Below are 24,154 nucleotides of genomic sequence, written 5' to 3' on the forward strand. Positions count from 1 at the left end.
GCCATGATATGTGCAGCCGGCCACGAGAGCCCCATGGCTTTGTTATTTGAAACCCTGGAGGAGGGGAGAGTAGTGTGTCTTATATCTTGACCCATTTTAGTGGGGAGACAAGAGAGGAGAGGCAGCAGCACTCCCTATAAACATCTGTGTTGTTTGAAGTGGCCTAACTCTTCCAAAGGTGGCACCATACCTGGAGTCTGTGCTGCAAGTACTGCGTTTCTAAGCTCTGCCGCCTGGAGAGCAACTGGGGATGGATGCCGTTAGCAAAAGCAGAGGCAGCGTCTTGCTGTTGGGGTGTTTCCTCCTTGGGGGGGGGGGGAGAGAGACAGACACAGAGAGAGAAAGAGGGAAAGGATGAACGTGCTATAGAGACCTTCTGCTGATCCAGAGGCCACATTTCCCACTTAAAACCCTGACAAGTAGCAAAGTCCATCGAAACAAGAGCCGGATCAGGAGCCGGGCAAATGACCTGAATCCAGGTCCAACCCTCTGCCATCCAGCCAGGCTGGAAAGAAGTTTCAAAATCTCCAAGTGCGGTCAGCAAGCCTGCATGTTTGTGAGTGATGCCTGCTTCCTAGAGAAATCACAGGTTGCTGGTGTTATCCAACTAACTTCTACTTAGAGTAGCTCCACTGAACTTAACGAGCCTATCAGCCACGTCTATTAATTTGAACGGATCTCCTCTGAGTAGGAGTCTTTTAGTGGCTCATGTGTTGTATACGCCTGGCCTGTCAGCCACGTCTATTAATTTGAACGGATCTCCTCTGAGTAGGAGTCTTTTAGTGGCTCATGTGTTGTATACGCCTGGCCTGCAGAGCTCCCAACCCCTTCCACACAGCCACACAGACTGAGGTCCACAACCTCCTCATTCCTATACAGTACTCTGAACGCCAATCAAACCCACCCTGGCATCAAGAGGTTTCAGATTTGGAAATGCAGAACTTAAGATGGTAACAAAACCCAGATGAAAGCTAAGGAATTACACCCAGCTCAGATTTGTTGGCTTCTTGTGTGGCAGGTGCCCCAGTTAAGTTTGCTCTCTCTGCCTACCGACACATTCTGACGTCTCTGTGCTGCTTCAGCTGGAGTTGCTGAAGGAAGGCTGCAAGACTCCATGGCTCACAAGGGATATGGCAAACATGCCCCAGAAATGGCGTACCTGCTGGGGACCACTCCTGAGGTCTTGCAGATGGGGAGACGTGGAGGCCAGGGCAGGCTCATCTTCCGACCTCATCTGTTCATAGAACAGCTGGACTTTGTTAAGCTCCAGGATTCCTTTGGTTCGGGCTAGATTCTGAAGGTGCTGCCTAAATGCCACAATTCCTGGATTGAGGACAAGGCAGAGCAGTTTTTAGAAGGAAAGCAATCCCTGGATGTTAAAATTGTGAGCAGCTCTCTGCTTTGAATTGTTAGTTTATTTTGGGGTTTTGCTCATTGCACCTGTGATGTACATGTATTTCCAGGACATCCACATACAATTTCTAAAAAGCTGAAGGTATATATAGAGCAGGGCTTCCTAACCTTGGGTCTCCAGCTGTTTTTGGACTACAATTCCCACCATCCCTGACCAATGGTTCTGCTAGCGAGGGATGATAAGATTTGTAGTCTAAAAACAGCTGGAGACCTAAGTTTGAGAAACCCTGATATAGAGCCCATGTTCACTAGGGAACACCAACAGGTTGCATAAAACAGATGAATATGTAGGCTGCAATCCTAAACACCCTAGGAATAGCTCCAACTGAACTCAATAGGGCTTACTTGTTAGTAGGTTGCACTGTGAGACAGCCCCACAATCCCCTCCTTTCCTTCCCAACCCAAAAAGAAATATGGTGGTAAATAAGAGCATAAATAGAGCTTGCTGGATCAGGACTGCGGCCCATTTAGTACAGCATCCTGTTTTCACAGCGACCAGCCAGATGTTCACAGAAAAACTACAAGCAGGACCTGAACACAAGGACGCTTTCCCCTTCTGTGGTTTCCAGAAACTGGTATTCAGAAGCTCTGCTGCCTCTGAATGTGGAGGCAGAGCCTAGACATCATGGCTAGTCGTCATTGATACCTTTATCGTCCATATGTTTAGCATCTTTGTTGTATAGCTCTTGCCATATGCTGAAGTCATACCTTAATTGTCAGTTTAGGACTGGGGCAGTTCAGGACTTCCTGGCTGCCAGGACAACCATGGGGCCACCCCAAAAGCCATAGGCCTAACCCAGGTAGCAGGGCACACCCCACCCAGACTGCCTGCCCCAACAGCTGCAGCCCATACACCTTGATTTCTTAACAGAAGGTACCTTGCGTTAGGGATGTGTCTGACGCTCTGCGCCCCTCTCGGAAGCTGACAGGGGAACGGTTGTGGGCCTCTCGTTTGTGGGAGGCCAGAGCCTGCATGGCGGGATTAGCGGGTCTCAGGCCTATGAAAGGAGGCGTCATCCTAGGAGCTGGCTGATTGGCAAGTACCATTTCCTTCAGGGAAGGAGTGTCTTCTAGAAAGTTGAGGTCTCTCTGGATGGATCCCATGTCATATTCAGAGTCGACGCTGCTCAAGGACTGGTTCTCATCCATGGAAAAGACTTTCCCTTTAGAACACAGGAAAATCCATAGTAAGTAGAATGAGCAATTACCTACCAAAGCAAACTAAGCAGCTGTGTCTAAAGCCATGCCTCTAATGGCTAGTTGGAACATGTTAAGATAGCCTCCAAATGAGCAAGGCTGCATTGCTTTAGCCCTTTTCCAGCACTGCAGAAACAGGCAGGTTCAAATAACGATGGCAGATGGCCGTGTGAATTGGCACAGTCAGACAAAATATGCTACCACCTGGAATTTTTTATTTTCACATTTGAAAAGTGAAAAAGCCGCCTTTTAAGGACAAGTCATTTTGGTTTTCTTCTTAAAATTGCCCAAAACGCACTGGGAGCTGAATACTGCTTTTCTACTACAGCAATTGTGAACAGATATGACACATATTTGGAAAGGAGCACACACAACCTTCTCACGTTTAGAGGGAAAAAATCATGCAAACACTTTCGCATGAAGTCACAAGGGGCATTTGCCAGGCAGATGCTTCTCTGCGATTCCAGCCTTGCTTATCACAATATATACACTCACTGTGTACGTGGCGAGGCTGGAACGTAGCAAGGGCATCTGAAGGTCGATGCTCTAAACATTACAATGAAACTCTCCTGTATACCGGTTTACATTATGACCCTCTTGGTGTCTCCACAGACGCTGTTTGCTCAACAGCAATTTTGGCAGAATGATTCTTGCTGCGTCACCACTGTGATTTTTTAAAGCAGATTTGAGGGTGGAGGAATTCCACACACACACACACACACACACCGCAGTTACTGAACAAGCACCAATAAGTTCTCAAGTGATGGTGGAACAGCAGCCTCCTCCCATTTGCACAGGAATGATGGAGAGATGTTCTCCTGGGGGCTATACCACTGGCTCCCAGTGCTATGAAACATTCACTAACTGGTGGCACCTTAGCTGACACTGTTTGCTCTTCCCAGCCTTTGAACACTGTCATGAGATTGCTTGGCAAAACAAGCAGAAACCATCTGTACATTTATCATTCTTATCTTCCTACAAAGCAAATTCATTGTTGGCTCGAGGTAATAACTGCACCCCCCGTGCACACAGGGCTTGTCTTTGTTGGCTGCTAAATTCGGTGAGGTATGAAAATTAGGCCAAGACCTAAAAATCCCCCCACCCTGTGCCTCAAGTTGCCTTCAGTGTATAACCAAACTTCTCTCTTCCTGGAAGTCCACCACAGGCCCTTTAAAATAATAGAATCAGAGTTGGAAGGGACCCTGAGGGTCATCTAGTCCAACCTCCTGCAATGCTGGAATCTCAGCTAAAGCATCCATAACAGATGACCATCCCACCTCTGCTTAAAATCCTCCAAGGAACGAAGAGTCCACCACCTGCCGGGGGGAAACTGTTCCACTGTCAAACAGCTTACTGTCAAGAAAGTTATTCCCGATGTTTAGCCAGAACCTCATTTTTTGCAACATGAAGTCATTGGTTTTAGTCCTACCCTCCAGAGCAGGAGAAAACAAGCTTTTCCCCTCTTCCATGTGCACCTGCTCTCAGTCTACAACATACCACAGTTGGAATTAGGTGGATTCACATAAGGAATACTATCCTGACCTAGGGCAGAACTGGACTAGCGCAACCAGCCAGCCAACTTGGTGCCCTTCAGATATTTTTGACTACAACTCCCATTAGCCCCAGGCAGCACGGGACATGTTTGGATGGGTGCTGAAGCCCAAAACATCTGGAGGGCACCAGGGTGGGGAAGGATGAACCAGCTGAGCTGTGGCACCACTCCAACTTCCTAGGCTCCAGCCTGGACCACTTACTTACCTGTGCCCGGCATGACAACCAGCTGATTGGTTACTTCTGCCAGAGTGTGACGCCTCTTCCCACAGCGAGTGGCTTGCAGGGCTGCAAACGCTTGAGCAGGATCCTCTTCAGACTCTCCCTCTGTCTCTATCCCTTCATCAATGGAAGTCTCCATCATACTGCTTGGCAGGGACTGGCATCCTTTTCTCCCCATCATTGGGGGAATGGGATCCAACAGGCAGCCATTCACCTAATGCATTAAGAAAAGGAGGGTGAGGAGAACCACAAACACACAATATCTACTTAGTGGCACTTGTATGCAGAGACTCTATGACATTTGAAATCTCTGTCAAGTGAGAGACAATTATGATCCTGAGCAGCATCCGAAAACACAGTAGAGGCAATTTGTTGATTGAATATAACCAGAGTGCTACAAACCATGATGCTGCTTGATAAAATGTCAAGAGCAGAGCTGGCAAAGACACACCAGAGAGAGAGAGAGAGAGAGAGAGAGAGAGAGAGAGAGAAGGAATATGAATGAACAGTGAGAGTTGGTCTTTTCTTACAGGGCCATCTTTTCCTGGTGAAAACAGGCACACTAACTCAGGAGAAATCCCCCACCCCACTCCTAGGTAGCACAAGTTAAACTACTGACAGACAACCCTCTCTCTCCATTCTCTGGGGCTTCTCTGTGGCAGCTACCTTCCAGAAAACAACCACCTCCCATGAGCATGTCACAGCAATGAAAAGGTCCAGCAACTTCATACCAGCTCAGGATTACTAGCTAGCTAGAGAGCTGCGCTGCTTCCTCTCAGGGGCTATGGACTACGGCACAATTGACTAGGAACTCTCCTGTGCAACCCCCATGAACAGGCTTAGGTCTCTTGCCCATTTGGGCCTTGCAGAGGAGATGTTCCCAGAATGCTGTGCCCCAGGTGCCCTGCTCTTCCAATAAAGAGGCCTCCCAGCCAGCTGATGAGTGACCTTGCTGCTCTTGACTAATTCCCAGACATTTAAGCAGCTGTTCTTGAATTCCATCAAGAAATCTGTCTCAGGGGATCAGCTTCAAAATTAGCTAATTGCTGAACCGCTGAGGTTGGGCCAAGTTCCCGTTTCTCTAGGAGATTGCACTGATACCTAAAAAATATATTCAAGTTTGACTGCAGTCTATCACACATGGGAACATATCTTGGATAGGTCTCCAATTCTGGGGCGAGGGGAGCATGTTCTCTGTGACCTTCCCCCCTTGGAGAAACACATTTGGCGATCTCTAAAATGGAGCCTTGGTGGTTTTTTTTTTAAAAAATGATGCCCCAAAACATCTTAAATGGCGTCAGGGGAAAAAAATATTTTGCATCAACTTTGTGCATCTGCCTCCCCCCCCCCATTTCACATATGAACCTGATGACAAATTGGCTCCACAAGGCAGCACTGAAGGTTGATTCTGCAAGGTGTGGAAGCAAAAATCCAGAGCAACTATGCACCTGACTGAAGGGAACTTTCTCAGGTAAAATGAAACTCTATGTGTTTTACCCAGTCATTTGTGTGTTGCATCAACCCCAGAAATACCTGTTGGATTGCTCTGGCAACTGATTTTAATGCAAGTGAAAGTACTTCAGATTCTGCCTTATGATGGAGCTACTTTCATCTTTGCTTACGTGCAGGTTGTTAAATGCTTTGATATTGTTACTGATTTCAATATGGTAAATCAGATTTCTTCTTGTTACGGTTGCTTAAAAACCCACCCAGGTTTAAAGGGGTTTTGAAAATCACCTTGCAGAAGACCTCCTTGCATCTGTTCAGGCTCCTATAGTTGGTGGCTACCTCCCTAGGATGGGCAGTGCCACAACTCCCTTTGAAACATATGCAGGGAACCTGCTCATCTCCACATGTCCCCTCCATCAGCACCAGCAAATGCTCTGGGGTGAGAGGAGGTACAGTCTCACAACATCACTGGAGGACCACACATTCCCCATCTCTGCTTAAAAAAGAACCTAGCTAACAACAATAGATTAAAGGCACTGGTGTCTTGGCCAGATAGCACAATAATGTCCATTCCATTACTTGCCTTGGACCCAGAAATGACTTTTGTTTGTTTCCTATACTGAGACACTGAAAGACTAACCAAAGCAACTTCCATGTCTAACAGAAGGCAGTTTTGCAATTTGCCAACTGCAGGAGACAAAAACATTTCAGAGGCAACCCTGATCCCACAGCCCAGTTACGGGAGCGCCGCTGTTTGTTTTACCACAGGACGTCTAGCTGACACTTCCAGCTACAACTACATTTAGGACACAGGGAGGACATTGGTGTTGCCTGCACTGGCCATAGCTTAGCCTCTAAAAAGGAACCTGTGCTGGGAAGAGCATGCATGGCAGAGGTCTCCCCCCCCCCTAAGATATGAAGGGTGGCCTCTGCCTTCATCTGGATTAAGAGTTGCAAGCCTGTACATGTGGAGACATCTCTGGGGGAAAGCTCCTTGCGCTGCTGTCATCAGACCAGGGAACGAAGCCAAGATACACCAGCCCCATGGTGATGACTGCAACAAATACGGTAAACCGTGTCAAGCCCCGCTTGCTAGATTGCATTTGACAATCAAGCACAGAAGAAAAACAGGTTCAGGACAGCACCTCCTGTATAAGCTGGTCTTAGTATTTTAAGAAGCACAGCTGTAAAATGAGAGGGTGAGCTTCCATGTTTCCCTGCTCCTCTGAGGCAATGATTTCTCTTAAGCCCTATAGCTGCTAACTCAGCAATGGAGCTGTGTTATGCTGGGCAGGCTGTTTCCTGGAACAGCAAGCCAGCAACAAAAGTTTTGCGGCTGGCACCATGCTACCACCCGCATCACAACAAGAATCAAGTTATCTGTTAACAGCCGGGCTGGTTAAGCAGCAGCCAAAGGCATAGACAACTTAATTCAGTCAGCAGACACGACACAGGACAAACAATTCAGCGGAACTAAGTGCCAGTGTTAAGACAGGTTTCCTAGATTTTACTGTTCAGGTTGCTTGGAGCAAGTAAAAAAAACAACAACCTTAATAGCTGCTATAAGAGAAATTTCCTGGATTAAAGAGGGAGGGGTTCCACAATATGCCTGAATGCTTTTGCCACTCCAAACTGTACATGAGATTAGACTAGAGTTTGCCAAGAATCAGGGTATTGTCTAGTAACAGCCCTGTTCACGCTTATCCAGCCTTATGAGAGGCAGAAAGCTATACTACACTTCACTAAAACTAACTGCTTACAGATCTCTTGATCCATGTATTTAGAAATGGCGGTAAGGCTGAAGCACTCTAAATATCGCATCTGAGGAGAATCATTTTGGTGTCAGGCATGCTGATTAGAAAGGGTATTCAGGTGTCGATCCCTCCTGGTCCCGATGGAAGACAATGGACTGCCAGATCACCTTAGGCAAGACCCTTTGAAAGAGAGGTAACTGACCCCAAGATGCATTTTTGGGGGGTGGGGTTACTTCTGATGCCTGCTCCTCTTATTTTAGCACCGCAGCATGAAGCTAGCTGTGCGGGAAGCAGCCACATTCATAAGCTGTCATATAAAAAGCACAGACACGTATTTATGAATGATGAAAGAAACCGAACTAATAATTATAAGCCTCTTTTGTGTCATCTGGTGGTACAGGACGACACTGGGCTAGACAGGCCAAGTACATACTGCTCTTATATATAGAAGTCTCTCATCCTGGCAAGCCTAAATCAAGGGTGTCATTTGAATCTGATGGCATAAAACACACCACTATTAATGAGGCAATGACTGTGCAAGAACAGAATGTGTCATTACGTAGCTATACACACACCACAGAAACGTGTTTCTGGCCTATTTTGTGCTCTTGTCGTCACAAAGGCTCCAGAATATTTTTCTCCTGCCAGCTCACATCCATTCTGGTTAATTCCCACTTCCCTTCAAGACCCATCACCACAGACCTCTCAGCTTGATGTGTGAATGTGCAAAGCTCACTGGAGCAACTGTACCTTTGCACAATTGTGGATCTGTCACATCTGATTAGTCAGGTTTAGTGCCAGCCTGTTAGTGGCAGAGGAGAACGAAGTTTATACAAGTTTACTTGTATTAACGACAGGAGCCAAAATCTAAAGGGACCGCAGCTGAACTAGTGATTCTCTGGAGCAGATTGTGAATTTCGACTTACAAAGTGGGAGAATAAAAAACAAAAAAAAAGGCTTTAGAGACAGAAGGTCTCTAATATTTTTTGACAACTTGAAGGTCCCAGCAAGCTTGTTACTGCTCATGAAGTGAACTAAAAGCAAACATTAATAACACCATTTCAATTAAAGCATCTTGCTACCTGCCAAGTTTCCAATATCACATAATGTAAACAGGCAGGAAAACTGCAATTACAGCTAAAAATTAACATGGAAATCCTCAGCTTACAAGGAAATTTGAGGGAGGGGGACTCATTTTGCAACTGCAGTCAAGCATACCTGCAAGTTTACATAAAAAAGTCTAAGGCTGGCTGCAAATAAGCAGCCTCAACACTGTGAGTGTAAACTAAAACTCATGAGGGTCCTTGTCAGCATAAACAGCAACGAGCCTTGCAGCACCTTAAAGACTAACAGATTTCGCTTATGCCATAATAAATCTGTTAGCCCTTACGGTGCCACAAGCCTCTTGGTTGTTTATGCTGCAACAGAGACTCCGCACAGCTATCCCGCTGGAAACTTTTCAGCAGAAGGCTTCGTATCTGCAAGGACCGAAGAAGCCTATATGTGACAAGAGCTGGTTAATTTCTACTAAGTAACAAGGCTGACTGGGTAACCAAAAAAGCAGGGCAAGCTGCTTCCTGGCCCATCTTAATATTATCATCTCACTGTGCGTAAAAGGTAGAGCTGTCCACTTGGGAGAGGAAGCAGTTTGCAACAGGCCTGAATTCTTAAGAAGCTGTTTTTTAGCCAGAGAGAACCGGTGCTGCAACTGCCCCGAAGTCAGCTGAGTTGTGAACACACAGTCAGCTGCTTCAGGCACCCTGTTTATCTTGTGGCATAGGAAACCACACCACTGTGAAACGCAAGGGCCTTTCTGCACTGTCCACCCTAGGAAAATGCCTGCAGGTCTCCCACACTTCCTGCTGCTGTGAAGTAGCCAATAAGCCCAGTTCACACAGGCCTCTGTTAGCTGCCCACTTCTGATAAGTGGAGACACCTCTGGTGGGAAACCACAGTGAGGACAACAGCCACACAACCGCCATCAATAAATGGGGAGCCTTCATGCACCACCACAAGCAGACTGTGAAAGGCAAAAGCAAACACAGCCCTCCCCATCCCTCCAAAACACAAAAACCAAGAACTGACTTTTTGCTCTGAAAATTTCTAGGAAGATTTCGTTAAAGCAGCTCATGGGATCAGTTAATGCCATAACCACAGAAAATAATAAAACATATAAACACTACTAAACCTAACAGGAAGTGTAGTCAAAATCTTTAAATACCACTAAATTCCAGGGTGAAAAAAGCAATACGAAGTCGGTGCCTAGCAGGTAGATATAGGGATTTCCTTAAATGAGGGGCCACCACAGAAAAGGCATTCTCCCTCAAAGCCACTCACCAATTTTTAAAAGTGGGGCAGGCAGAGCAGGGGCTCTGATGAAGATCTGAATGCTCAGACAGAACTTTGCTCAAAAGTAGTAGTCAGTGAAGATCTTTAAGTCATACAAGTTCACAGTATTAGTTGCTATATTCTGCATGAGTTTAAGTGCCTAAACTATCTCTCCTACAAACGCATTTTAAAGGACATAGAATGCTGATCAACTAAAGGCCTGGTTGAAGAGGAACTTTTTCGCCAGGCGCCTAAAGGTGTATAATGAAGGGACCAGGCTACGCTTCCTGGGGAGAGTATTCCATAAATGAGGAGTCACTGCAGAAAAGGCCCATTCTCTCTCTTTTTAAAAAAAAATTTAATTTTTTAAAAATACTTATACATCATACAAACAATCATTGAATAAAATGAACAAATAATACAAAAACAGAAGACACAAAAACAAAATTACAAGGATGTAAACATAATAACATAAACTACAATCAAAAATATAAAACATTATATTCTCCTAAAAAAGGAAAAAGAAGAACGAAAAATAATATCAAGAAGAAGAAGAAAAAATGACTTTCAACTAACTCCATGTGGATCTTTATTCCTCAAATCACTGGTTGTCTGTAATGATTAAATTTTTGGAGAAATATTCTAATTATCGGTACCTGTGAGATTTTTATTCTAAGCTAAACCAAGTATGAATCTGGGAATCAGTTCTCTTTATATAACTTATAAAGACTTCCCACTCTCTCCTTATTTTCTCATTAGAATAAATTTCTTATTAAACCTGGAAGTTTGGCCAGTTCCATATATTCTGACAGCTTAAGAACCCATTCTTCTTTTGTCGGTGTTATGTTACTTTCCAATGTTTAGCAATTATTATCCTGGCCACCGTTAAGGTAAAGGTAAAGGTACCCCTGCCCGTACGGGCTAGTCTTGCCAGACTCTGGGGTTGTGCGCCCATCTCACTCAAGAGGCCAGGGGCCAGCGCTGTCCGTAGACACTTCCGGGTCACGTGGCCAGCGTGACATCGCTGCTCTGGCGAGCCAGAGCTGCACACGGAAACGCCGTTTACCTTCCCGCCAGAAAGCGGTCCCTATTTATCTACTTGCACCCGAGGGTGCTTTCGAACTGCTAGGTTGGCAGGCGCTGGGACCGAGCAACGGGAGCGCACCCCGCCGCGGGGATTCGAACCGCCGACCTTTCGATCAGCAAGCCCTAGGCGCTGAGGCTTTTACCCACAGCGCCACCCGCGTCCCTTAGCCACCGTTACTGCACACAAAAATATTCCTTTGGTTTCTTTTGGGATGTCTGTTGTTAATAGGCCCAATAAAAACATTTCCGGGTTTTGTTTGGGAAAGTATGTCTTAACATTTTCTTTAATTCTTCATAAATGGTATTCCCAAAATTTTTAATATTAGGGGAATGTCCACCACATATGGAAGAAATTCCCTTCTTTAAGTTTGCACCTCCAACACTTTCCACTAGTTTTTTTGTATATTTTAGCCAATTTTGAGGGTGTAAGATACCATCTGTACATCATTTTTTTTAAAAAAAATATTTTGTTGTATAACATGTAGTAAATCTTATGTCTCTTTCCCATAAATTTCCCCATTTTTCTAATTCAACTGTATAACCAAAATCTAGTGCCCATTCGCCCATGACATCTTTAACCTCTTCGTCTCTTAATGCCAATTTAATAATAGTTTATACATTCTGGATCATTTATAATCAATTCTTCAGATAATTCAGATAATTTCTTATCAAATCCTTTTACTTTCTTGTCTTCCTCAAAAACTGCATTTAATTGATGGTATTGTAACCAGCCTATTCCTATATGTCTTCTTGTTTCATATTTTTTCATTTGTAATCTATTATTTACTTCCTCTAAAAGATCTTTATATATCAACCAATTTGAATCCATATGTTTTCTTTTTACTGCCTCTACCTCCATTGGTTACAACCATCATGGGGTTTTTGCTTCTAATAATTTTTTGTTCTTTTCCCAAACTTCATATAAGGCTTTCCTAATAATGTGATTTAGAAATCCTTTGTTAATTTTTACATTATAACCCAGGTATCCGTGCCACCCCACTATATTATCCCAGTCCTCAATATCCAATAATTTGGTATTCTTGAAGATCATCCATTCCTTGAGCCAGACCAGGCAGGCAGCTTCGTAGTAGATCCTAAAATCTGGCATTCAAAACCCTCCTCTGTCTTTGCCTCCTCTGTCTTTGGTGTCTGTTAATAATTTAAATTTAATTCTAGGTTTTTTGTCCTGCCAAATGTAGTTCACCAAATACCTGTGCCATTCCTTAAAATAATTTAAGTCATTACAAACTGGAATTGATTGAAAAAGGAACAGTATTTTTGGTAAAACTACCATCTTGATTGTAGAAATTCTTTCACACAATGTGAGTTTTAATTTGCTCCAGATTTCTAAGTCTTTCTTAATTTAATGTTTTTCATGGTTATCCAAAATCCTAAATACTTTGCTCTGTTGGTGATTTTAAGTCCTGTTTCTATTTCTAACTTTACTTTTTCTTGTATATCTAATTTTTTTTACCAAGAGTTTTGTTTTTCTTTTATTAACTTTAAATCCTGACAATTGTCCAAATTCCTTTGTTTTCCCCAATATTGCTACAATACTCTCTGGTTTTCTGTTGTAATTATTAGATTGTCTGCGAAGGCTCTTACCTTAGAGGCCCTTTGTCCCAATTTAATTCCTTCTATTCTAGGGTCTTCTCTTATTGCTTTCAAATATACTTCCAGTAAAAAAGAGGAGAGGAGAAAGAGGGCAGCCCTGTCTTGTTCCCTTAGAGATACTAAAAGCTTCTGATGTTTCACCACTGATAGTCTGGCCTTTTGGGAATTATAAATCACTTTTATACTACTACATATTTTCTTGCCCAAACTCATAATTTCCAAAGTTTTTTGCATGAATACCCACGAAACATTATCAAATGCTTTCTCTGCATCCACCAAGGTCAGGGCTGCAGAAAAGGCCTATTCTCGTGTTGCCACCCTTGGGACCTCTCGTGGAGGAGGCACACAATGAAAGGCCTCAGGTGATGGGCCTCACTGGCACATGGTCCCTGGAAGGATGCCCACAAGGGGATTTGGCCCTTGGGCTGAAAAAGGTTCCCCACCCCCGATATAAGCCTCTCAGTCTTTTGTAGATGCTTCCTGTGCTAACAAACAGCTCACTATCAAGCTCCTTAATACTTAGCTCAGTTGCTTCAGCATTACTCGGCTCAGCTATGAATCTAACTCCTCCTCCAAACACCGATCGCGGACAATTCCAAATGTCTAGGAGACTTAAATATGGCATGTGAGAATTGCAGAGCTTACCTTTGGTGTGTCGATTCTCTCTTCCTCCATGAAAGCCGATTCTGCCTGGCAGGCGGAAGGGGGAAAAGAGAAAGCTTCAGCAGTGGAAGTTGGTGGGAGGCCAGGAGACCTTAGCAGCCTGACATTCTGGGGGCGCAGGTTGACGGGAGCTACGGAAGCCTGGGCCTACAAAGAGTAAGAGAAATAAAGAACAGTTTGTTAGAAGGCATGCAGAGAAAACAGAAATGAAACCAGGAAGTATCGGACATGGGATGGAGCACAACAATAACAACCCCTGGAGAATAATAGAAGTGGTGGGATCTCAACCTGTGAGGCAAAACTAGCCTAACATAGGCGGGGAAAGGAGAATGACCAATACACAAGACTGAACTGCTCACACCAAACGTTTCTCAGAGAAGAACAAAGAAGGGAAGTGCTGGTCTTGCGTTTTAGAGCCAGAATGCTTTTAACAAGACCTTCTTGCCCTGCCTAGAGCTACAGAAGGTTCTGCACTTCAGACTGTGCATGCCTAGTCACACTTGTGGGACTGTGCGGAGGCCATAAGGAAGAATGAGGGCTTCTCCAAGGGCTAAAAGCTAGATTGTGCCTTCACTGTTATTTTAAGCGTGTGCTGGTTTAATGCTCACTTTATTGGCGTCATGCTGATTAAGTAAAGAGTCAGAGGCTGTGAGATGCCTGCCAGCAAGGGGATTGCAACATCCACAACATTAACCGTCAGTGTATATTAAACATCTCAAACTGCCAATGCTAAGCACAACATACTTGGTTTCTATACATTTAAACACAAAACAAAACATGGGAGTTTGCAAAATACGAGAATATTTGGGGATCTGTTGGGAACGACAAACTACTGCCATTTATCATATTCTACAAAGGACAAACTTCAAAATAGCATATTTGTGTGAGTGAGTGAGTGAAGCTCTGATTCCACCCAATGTTTTGCTCCTTAAATGTCTGAGTGACATTCAGCTGCAATCTTATCAGGGCTTCTGAAGCCAAGGCAGAGCCTGCAGGAACACCATGATAAAAGTTCCGCAGTGCCATGCAGTCAACTTGTTTTACCAATGAGTTTTGAAAGCAATTTAATGGCTTGATTGCTTTCCAGACCACCAGCTGGTTCGTGAGCGTGTTAATGTGGGCCGGCGCTTGGTCTGTGGCTTCAAGATCTAACATTGCCTGTGACTTGCCAGTCAGGAGAATCACAACAGCTGCCCAAAGCTGAGCATTGGCATGGGGAAAGCCATCAGCTAAATAACGCCAAATGAATACTGTGTGCTCAGATTCACGTACATCACAGTCATGCTTAGAATGATCCTGTATGGAAGGAGAGCACTGCCATTCCCATATTGCAGATTATGGAGAAGGTTGGTTGGGTGAGGCTGAGAGAGATATTGGCCAGCCTGAGGTTAGTGAGTTCACAGCATAGGCAAGATGGGAGACTTTCTGGTTTGTGCTCTTAGCCAAAATGCCAGCGCTCATTACAGAGGAATGAAACAACGCCTTATTGCCTTTGCTCAAATTTTGGTGCATCTGATCAGCTTCAGGCAAAATCACCAAGGAAAATAACTGCCTAGGTCCCCCTCTTACTGATTTTCCTATTGCTGCAGCAAACTGAACCACTTTCTGGAACTGGACTGTTGTGACTGACTTTTCACCCTTCTTTAAAAAGAACCACAGTCAAAGGAGGCTTCCATGATATGCAGGCCCTTTATATATTCAACTAGGTTCCAGGTCTAAAAATACAGGTCGCTGGTGTGGGGGTGTGTCTGTCTGGGTAGGAAGAAGAGCTCTGTGACTGAACACTGACTGGCTTGTGTGGTAACAACTGTGCCTAGAACAGGGAGTTACCTTGGCGACTGTTTGCTCAGCGATGGTGCTCGGTCGTCGCTGGCGGGAATCGAGCCGCTGCTCCACAGGGAAGCTACTGCGATGTGACTTGAGCCTCTCTATGAGCAAGTAATAGATAGCAGCAAAGTGGTTGTAGCTCTTGTCCTGCAAGGACTGAGAAGAGAACAGGCACCCAAAGGTTAAATTAGGACAAATACAGTGCTACCTCGGGTTACATACGCTTCAGGTTACAGACTCCGCTAACCCAGAAATATTACCTCGGGTTAAGAACTTTGCTTCAGGATGAGAACAAAAATCGTGCTCCGGCGGTGCGGCAGCAGCGGTAGGCCCCATCAGCTAAAGTGGTGCTTCAGGTTAAGAACAGTTTCAGGTTAAGAACTGACCTCCAGAACAAATTAAGTACTTAACCTGAGGTACCACTGTAATATCTGTCACCTTTCTCCAATGTGTGAGAGACTGCCACAGCTATATGTGTACAGAGAGGTGCGGTGTTCCACTGAACAACATTTCCTTGGGAGGAGTGCAAGTCTTTCTTTTTCTTTCCCTAGAGTTGAACTGGGCTGCACGTTTGGGACTGGGAGGGAGTTTTCACCTAGTTGAGATAAGCTGGCGAAGGAGGGAGGGGAGATGCCTGCTATGTGTTGCTCAACTCTTTGATGGGACTGCATAAATATGTTTTCCATAAGCACATCCTACAGTGCCATTTGGGTGGCTGGGTGGCGGAACAGGACAGGTTTTAATCCCTTCTAGCTCCAAATTCTGTTCCCAGCCCAAAATGACAATGCTAATTGGGCCCTGGGACCCCATATTGACCTTAGTGCAGTTTTATAAAAGTATCAGTTGCACAAATGAACTGTCAGCAATGCGTGTGTCTGCGCCTGTTTATTAACCCTTAAAAAACAAACACAAAACAGTACCACCTAACCCAGGGATGGAGAACATTGTGGCCCTCCAGATATTGCTGGAGTACAGTTCCCATTGCCCCTGACCACTGGGCCCTGCTTGATGGGAGCTGAACTCCAACAACATTTGGAGGGCCACAGGTTTCTTAACCTAGGCTATTCCACATTTTGAGCCACAATGGGAAATGGAGCCCTGAGCAAAAAGGCTCAAAGCTTCATTGCCCCCTGCCCTCCCTCCTGCCAACTTTCTGGCAGGAAGCATTAATACTGCAGACTCCACACTGGCTAAAAATATCAACCATTTTGAAGGAAGTGATCACACAGACTCCCCAGGGAGCTTTTCAGCGTTTATTTCTGGTAAGAGGCTTGATTTGGAATCCTAGCTGAGACACCAAAAATAAAGACAACTTGCTGCTTTTCTAAGGGGTTGTTTTTTTTTTTTTACTTTGTCAGATCTCACATTTTAGAAGCTTAAAGCAAAGTGAGGTCCGTTTCCTGTTTTGCACCCCTTGTTATCCTCAAATTTCCCAAAACTTGCCCTGTAAATATATAATGAAGAATAGGCACATGTGAACATTTTCACCACTCTAGGCTATAAAAGACAGGAAGGCTTGGCAGTGAAAGTTTAAGAAAATAAAAACATTATCTCCAGAAAAATATGAATTATATTTCTCACTTTTAAAAAAGAAGGGGCTACAATATTCCACAGTACAATCAAAGCTGAGTGTACCTTGGCAAAATCAGCTGTGGGAATTACTGGCAAAGTGTCCCTTTCCTGATGATTTGAGATGTGCATGTTAGAATATACCCATTAAACTCCACCAGGTGGTCTCCCTCTACCCTGCAAATTCATTTCCCAAAGGCATTAGGCTCATTTAGTCTCGTGCACCATTATGTTACTAGTTTGACCTTCCCACAATATCTCCAGCAAAGGTGAAAAACTTGGAAGATACCAGACAGACCTGTAAAGTAGGGACTGTAAATGAGCTTCCACCCAAACAACAAAAGACTGTGTTACCTCAATGGTTTTTTGTTGGTCTATTCCCAAGCTGTGCATCAGCCGCAGAACTTGTTCATTGTATTCTCCAATTGATGGCTCATTCTCTTGTCCTTGGGGATAGAGAATAGGTCTCTGAACAGGAACCTCTACCAGCATCCACTTGTGCTCTTTGATCTGAGCAATTGTCAGCCTCTTGGATGGATCCAGGACCAGCATCCTCCGGATAAGATGCTCACACTCTACATGGACAGAGTAGGGGTGAAAAGTTCAGACTGATACAGCTAGTATGGGATCTATCTGCATTGTTAGCCTGTGTCAATGTAAGCTGGGTGACTATTAGCAATAGGAAACTGCTTAATTCAGATGCCAAATACTACTGCTAAAAATAAAAATAATCTTGAAAGAGGTCTTTAATTTGTATAAAGAACAAAACCCATTTCTCCTACAGGTGAGCAATTAGGGGAAACAGCACAATTATTTCTAACTGCAGGCACAATAAAAGGAATAATAGTAATTCTTCATACCCATGGGACTGACTGAATTGCACAAAAGGGCTACGTTTGCATTAACCAATGAAGTTTCAGAACAGAAAAAAACTGTTTTGTTTTTTAAGCTCCCCATTCCAAGTATGTGTTCTTGCAGTTCTGGCTTGCTTGTTGCAGTGCCTACTACAGCTGCAAGAAATCATTGCCCCCTGCCCAGTTGTTATGGAAATTGTGGAAAGGAGCACCATCATGGCATCGTACCGCAATATTTTATTTTAAACATTTTTGTACTGCAGGCCACCAAGGCAGTTAAAAAGAAAATGAAATACTCACAAACCAGTTGAAACAATAGCAGAATTGAAAACAAGAGTATTAAAAACCAAGATGAGTAGAAGGAAAACCTACGGTCTCCAATTAAAAACCAATCTGTATGTCTCTGTCAACTGTCTAAAGTCCAGGGATGGGACCACTTTGATCTCCTGAAGGAAGGGATTCCATAAATGGGGTGGTTGCAATAGAAAAAGTCCTGTCCTCCAACCCTACTTACTGAATACTGAATCTCTTTTTGGTAGCAGGACATTTGACAGGGTATAGGAAGATGAGCTCAATGAATGGAGAGGTATGTAAGGAAAAGAGCCGGTCCTTCAGATATCCTGGTCCTGGTCCTGTTAAGAGCTTTATACTTAACCACTAGTATCTTGAATTAGACCTGGAAACAAATTAGAAGGCTGTACAATCTACCTAAGACCAGTGTAATATGATCTTTAAAAAATGAACACTAGAATGGCTATTGCATTTTGTGCCAGCTGTAGTTTCTGAGCATCGTTCAAATGTCCAATATGCTCCCCACATAGAGCATGTTCCGCTAATCTAATCAGGTGAGCAAAGACATGCATCACTACGGCAAGTTCTGCCTTTTCACAGCTCGCACTGCAGCCACAGCTGAGAAAAAGCACTCCTGAACATTGCAGTCACCTGTGCATCCAAGGAGCAACATTGGAACTAGGGTACTCCCAAACTGCAAGCCTGATCCTACAGAGGAGGTCAAATACCATATATGTTGTTTTCCACAAGGCCTCTCATTGTTATATGACATTTGATGTTCTGCTTTATCTCACTCATGTTTTATGCCACCTATCCTATCAACCACCCCATGCTTAATGATGAATTTGGATGGCTGGGAACGACATGGAAGCTGTCTGTTCACTTGGCACAACGAGTGGCACTGACCTAGCGTCTTGGCCACACAGTTAAGCCCGACATTTACTGCTTCCCAGGATTTCTGAGTGACAGTGGAGGGCTGGTGAAGCTGTGCTTAATTAACTAACTGCGTGATCAGAAATGACAGAAAGTTGGGGAGTCCTACAACACCAGCTGGTAAGCATTTAAGAAGTGGCTTGGTCTTTAGGTTCTCCAAAGTTTTATCCCTTGGATACCTGACAATGCCATGTCTACACCTACACATCCAAATTGGCTGTTACTGCACTAAGATTTTATTTCTGCATTCACAGTACACTAATATATAAACAAGTAGGGACTAGGATGCCCCCAAATGCAAGTTTATTGTGCTATCATTGCTGCTCATGTTTAAGAGTTTTTCCATTGTTTAAACAATGTCTTCCTCATCAAAATGTCACCTTTGTACTCCTCATGTAACCCAGATTTCCTCTTAAGTAAAAACAACCCATTATCCCTGCTGGTATAGAAGCTTCTTTGAGCGTTTTTCTGACAGGGGGTGACTGGTTTGTATGGTGATGTTCCTGGCTGCAGCTCCTACCACTGCACCCCTATTTCTGTTTGTTCTTCACCTGAGCAAAACCTAGCCATTCTGTTTCCAGCAGCACAAATAACACAACTGTGCCTGCTTCCACTAATAGCTGCATGTGTAGTCACATCGAAATTTCATCAGCTATTCTTTCAAGGTCTTGATGCATGTAGAAGATTACCTTGGAGACTAATCACAGTCCCCAACAGGACTTCCTTCTATTTTTAACCCAAGTCATGTGCAAGACCACTTTGCCAGGATTGCAGTATAGCTACATATCTGTTTTGCACAAGACGTCTATATGACTCTTTTTTTAAAGCCACCAAATGGCAACAGATCCCCTCCGACAAAGCAGAAGTATCCAATTTGTCCATAATGAAACATGACGACTAGAGGCTGGTTCTTGCACACCTCCTTTGGAGTAAAAGCATTTAAGATCTGTATGCAAATGTACAGAAATACCTGTCCATGCCCACAAGGGGAAGAGGTAGTGAAGGTCAGGGGAGAAGTGACTGAGGGGGTCAGAAAACATAGCACAGAAACATTCCATCAAGAACTACTCAGTCGTGTAAACAGGAAACAGTGGTATGCCTATGAAAAAGCTAAAACTAAAAAATATTGTGTGGATGGTTATGTACTAATCACACACACACACAGAAAAATGAGATCTGAACAATCTATTGACAACATTAATCCCCTATCTGGAATCCTGCTTGATTGTTTGGCACCAACACTAAGAGCCTGAAGCAAAGGTTCTGATAGGAGACAGATTTTGGGTTTTTTCAGAAACAAAATATGAAGACACCTCCACACTTTTCAGCTCAAGATGAGCAAAAGCATAGATAAACGAAGAAGAAATGGAAAACATGAAGTGAGGAGAGGGAGAAATGTCAGAAGGGAAACATAACAAGGTGTTGATCACATTGCTTTGGTAGAGCAAACAGGAGTTTTTTATGCAAATAAGTATTGTTGTTTTTTGTTTTTAAAAGCCACAGTACTGGAAAGTCTACAAGTGATTAAGATTAAGCACACAATGGACATGCAAATAAAGGGATGTGCATGTAGTTTTGAAGTGAGTTAGATAGGTCCATTCCTTCCTGCTTAGCATCATGACATCCTAGCTGCATTCCATGTCACATCAAGCAGCTATCATATACCAACCTAGAAGACTTAGCAGTGGCTAGAGCACTGCTGCTCTAGGATGCTGCTCTGGTCAATGCTAAAATCATGGGACAAACATCCTCATAGCCTATTAAACACACATTACAGCTGGTGATGCGGCCATCCAATAGCATTGTCTTACATACTGATGTTTAGGCATCAGGTTATCATGTGTTAATATGGCTGCATCACTAAGCAGTTGGATAACAACTTCCCCCATGTGCAAGCAGCTGTATTATGTACTATTATTGTATACTCAAAGATGGTTTTCAGGCAAATTAACCCATAGTAACTGTGAAGTTAGAAATAACTTGCTGTTTTAGTCTAAATCTCTGCTCTTTTTTGCCATAGGACTGAAACGAATATTTCTTCAGGACTTCTATCACCTTCATCACCAGCAGAATACAGGCAATCCTTGCTTTGCACGGTGGTTACGTTCTGAACACTCTCTCTTTTTAAAGATTTTATTGGATTTTTACAATTTATAGTCAATCAAAAACGCAATATAACATTTGTCACATAAAAGAAAAAGAAAACAAAACCCTCCCCATGACTTCCCTCAACTTCCCCTTCTGCTTCTTGAAATATTTACTACTTCTGCTTAATTATTATCTTATTTTTATAATCTTATACCTCAATACTCTTATTTTCTTATCAGTTTTATACCAAATTTTCCTTCATGTTTACATATTGCAGTCAATTTCATTGCATGTTATCCTTACTCAACCTTTGATTTTATTTTCTGACTTGTGTTTAATCAAACCCTGCTAGTGAGTTGGTATCTTTACAGTATTTCTGACGTTCTGAACTCTCTCCACACCAACATACACTGCGCATTGGTGGGGCCCACATAAAGTGTTCTGCCCTTTTAGTGATGCTTTAGTGACATTTTCGGGTCACTTTCAAGTTCAGCATCGTGTGTACATGGACATGCATCAATCAGTCATTGCCTGTATTATAAACAATAGGAAAAATTAAGGCAAAAAGCCTTACACAAAACTGTTTAGGGAAGTTTTTAATGTTGGATCTTTTACTGTGTTTTTAATATCCTGCTGGAAGCAGCCCAGAGTGGCTGGGGAAACCAAGCCAGATGGGCGGGGTATAAATAATAAATAATGATGATGATGATGTTACCTTCAGACATGAAATAAGGGATCCGGAACCTCCCTTCCAGAACCCGTTGCCTCAGGATGGGCAGTGTAGGTCCGTCAAAAGGCAGTGCTCCACATACTAAGACGTACAGAACTACACCCATGCTCTGAAAGAGAAAGAGGAGTTTTAGATTGACTTTCAAAACATGCGGACAACTGTACCTTGCTCCATAGTGTGCTGGTAAAACCCTTATATACTAATGTTTTCTTTCCGGTGGCTTTTCACTACATCTGAATGTTTCAGTATGTAAGCAAGGTATATCCAGAATTTATCCCATATATATAACACAGACTAGCAAGGCCTACAAGCTGCTGGTAGCAATAACACCATTAACCTTTAGAAGCCCATGTCTAATTTTTCATCAGATTTATTTAACACTTGATTGTAAGAGAACCTCTTATGTGGTTTAGAAAAGCATATTTTTTTTAAAAAAAACACTTTAAAATTATTGATAAACAGTTGAGAGGTATTTTAAAACATTCAACAGATCATTAAAAACAACAGTAGCTTTAAGAAAAGGATAAAACACATGTATCATCTGTACATGTCAAAATATACTGCTTTTTTGTCTTTCAGAATTCTGCAAAAAGCCTTTCCATACAGTGTACCAATGAAACACATTTCTATAACTTGGCTGCAAAAGTTGGGATGCTGACTTGTTGAGGAATCAAAATAATTTGGCCAGGACTGTATTGGTGAAGCATCTCTTGCTTCAAGCATTCCTACTAGGGAAACAGGGAGCTAGTTTTTGACACCAAGCAGATAAGAGAGGAAGGAATCCATTCCAAGTCACTATGGCTGAACTGCAAACCAACTCAGAACCTAGTGTAGTGACTTCCCCATCGTCTGCACGTTTGTGTTCCAGCAAGCCAACCATGGCTTCCATTTTATCAGCTGAATCTGTTTAGAAATGACTTCTAGATACTAGTTCTCAATTGCAGAGTTATGATTTTATTTGGAATTACAGTATTATTATTTGCCTTCAAATTCTTCAGTTGGGCAACATCCAACTGAACTTATGGGCAGTAAACTGCGCACCTCTGGAACCCGCACCTTCCTTAGATCACTTTAATGGACAGAAGTTCTATCTGCAACTCTGGAACTGCAAACAAGACAGGACCCTGAGTGAGACTGATAAGGGAGTGTGGGATCTATAAGCTAGCTTTACTCAATAAAATATAAACGACCTTCAACAGATGCACCAATATTCTTAATAAAAAACCCTCCTCTCCCCCCTCTTCTGCCCCGACCCTATACTGCATACAACACTAATGTCTCGTATCAAATGTAACTGATTTGTAGAACGGACTACAACCTTAAAAAATGCACATACCAAGAAAATCTTGAATAGAAATTACTTTTAAAAAATAAAATCTGAATCCCACCCTGAAGTTTCCTTCAATTCTCTCTGCTCAGAGCACAAAAGTGTGATTCTCCCTAGTTCCCAACTTGCAAAAGCTTACGAGAAGAAATCCCTGTGAAGGTCAGGATAAGAGCCTCAGATCCTGATTCTATGCAAAGCCTGTTAAGATTTATTATGTAAGACGGGGGAGGGGAAAGAACAAGGGAAGAGACAAAGTCAAAGTAGCAGCAATGTGCTAATAATGACTGAACCTGCTGGAAAGTATGCACAGTATTTGGTAGCATTAAATCTGCTGAACAATGTAATGCCACACAGAGACTGGGGTAACGCAACAACAACAAAAGATTTATCTTTTCTCCTTTAAATGGAGAGCATCTGTTTCCCAATGGCAAATTTTGGGAGCCTAGGCAGAGCACTTTTCTGAGCTGTTTTTGCCGCTATAGATTTTGAGGGGGAGGAGAAAAGGCACCAATCCCACCATAATTGTGAGAATCACTGACCAATTTTGTAAGAGGCACAAATTTATTTTTCAAAAGAACATTTGCATTGTACAGCCAGTGCTTTTCATCTGGTTTTGAAAGGTATTTTTGTTAGCAACCTAACAAAGTCAATAGCTTCCACAAATATTTTTCAAAACTCCTGTTGATCTGGCACATCCCCACACAGCATTAGGTGCTGTAAATCCTTGGGTGTGTTTGAGGTGTGTACCGAGTTCATCTGGAAGTTAGAGGACAGCGGGCGCAATGAGGCGGTAACAGTTTCCTCATTAAAGGGGAACTCTTGTTGAGATGTGTTTATTTGTAAAACAACGTGGGTGTCTTCACAGAGAAGAACACAGCACTAATGTCTGCACCCTGCCTCCTTTCCAAAGAAAATCAAGACCGAGGGCCAGTTCCAATATGGCAATTTTCACTGCATCCATAGTGCGAATGATAACAAAAAATTAAATATAGCAAAATATGCTTGCCATAAACAGTCTGAAGGTATAGACTAGGGTTGCCATAGTTCAAAAGGTGAAAATCTGGACACAAAAATTGTTGAGCTTGGGTTACCATACATTCAGATTTTCCTGGACATTAAAGCGATTTCCACCAGGAAATTCTGGACGGATGGAAACCCTAGTATAGACCAGGGGTCAGCAACCTTTTTTCAGCCGTGGGCCGCATAGACCTTCTGATGTTACTGTTTTCCTCACTGAAGTGACTTGTAGGCTCAATCC

The 24,154-nt window shown here is 43.2% G+C and overlaps 1 protein-coding gene across 2 annotated transcripts in view; it reads right to left on the bottom strand.

The window, feature by feature from the left end:
* SIK2 (salt inducible kinase 2) overlaps positions 1-24,154 on the bottom strand; it is a 78,488-nt gene that overhangs the window by 5,271 nt on the left and 49,063 nt on the right. For both annotated transcript variants that reach the window (XM_081889784.1, XM_081889783.1), the window contains exons 6-13: positions 21,555-21,678; positions 17,028-17,248; positions 15,108-15,260; positions 13,260-13,424; positions 4,369-4,597; positions 2,292-2,576; positions 1,160-1,323; positions 191-304 (exon numbers count right to left, since the gene is read on the bottom strand). In XM_081889784.1, coding sequence (XP_081745910.1) covers positions 191-304; positions 1,160-1,323; positions 2,292-2,576; positions 4,369-4,597; positions 13,260-13,424; positions 15,108-15,260; positions 17,028-17,248; positions 21,555-21,678 — 1,455 coding nt within the window. The remainder of the gene's footprint in view (positions 1-190; positions 305-1,159; positions 1,324-2,291; positions 2,577-4,368; positions 4,598-13,259; positions 13,425-15,107; positions 15,261-17,027; positions 17,249-21,554; positions 21,679-24,154) is intronic.

The sequence above is a fragment of the Podarcis melisellensis genome, assembly GCF_964234715.1.
Source record: "Podarcis melisellensis genome assembly, chromosome: 15".
NCBI classification, from domain to species: Eukaryota; Metazoa; Chordata; class Lepidosauria; order Squamata; family Lacertidae; genus Podarcis; species Podarcis melisellensis.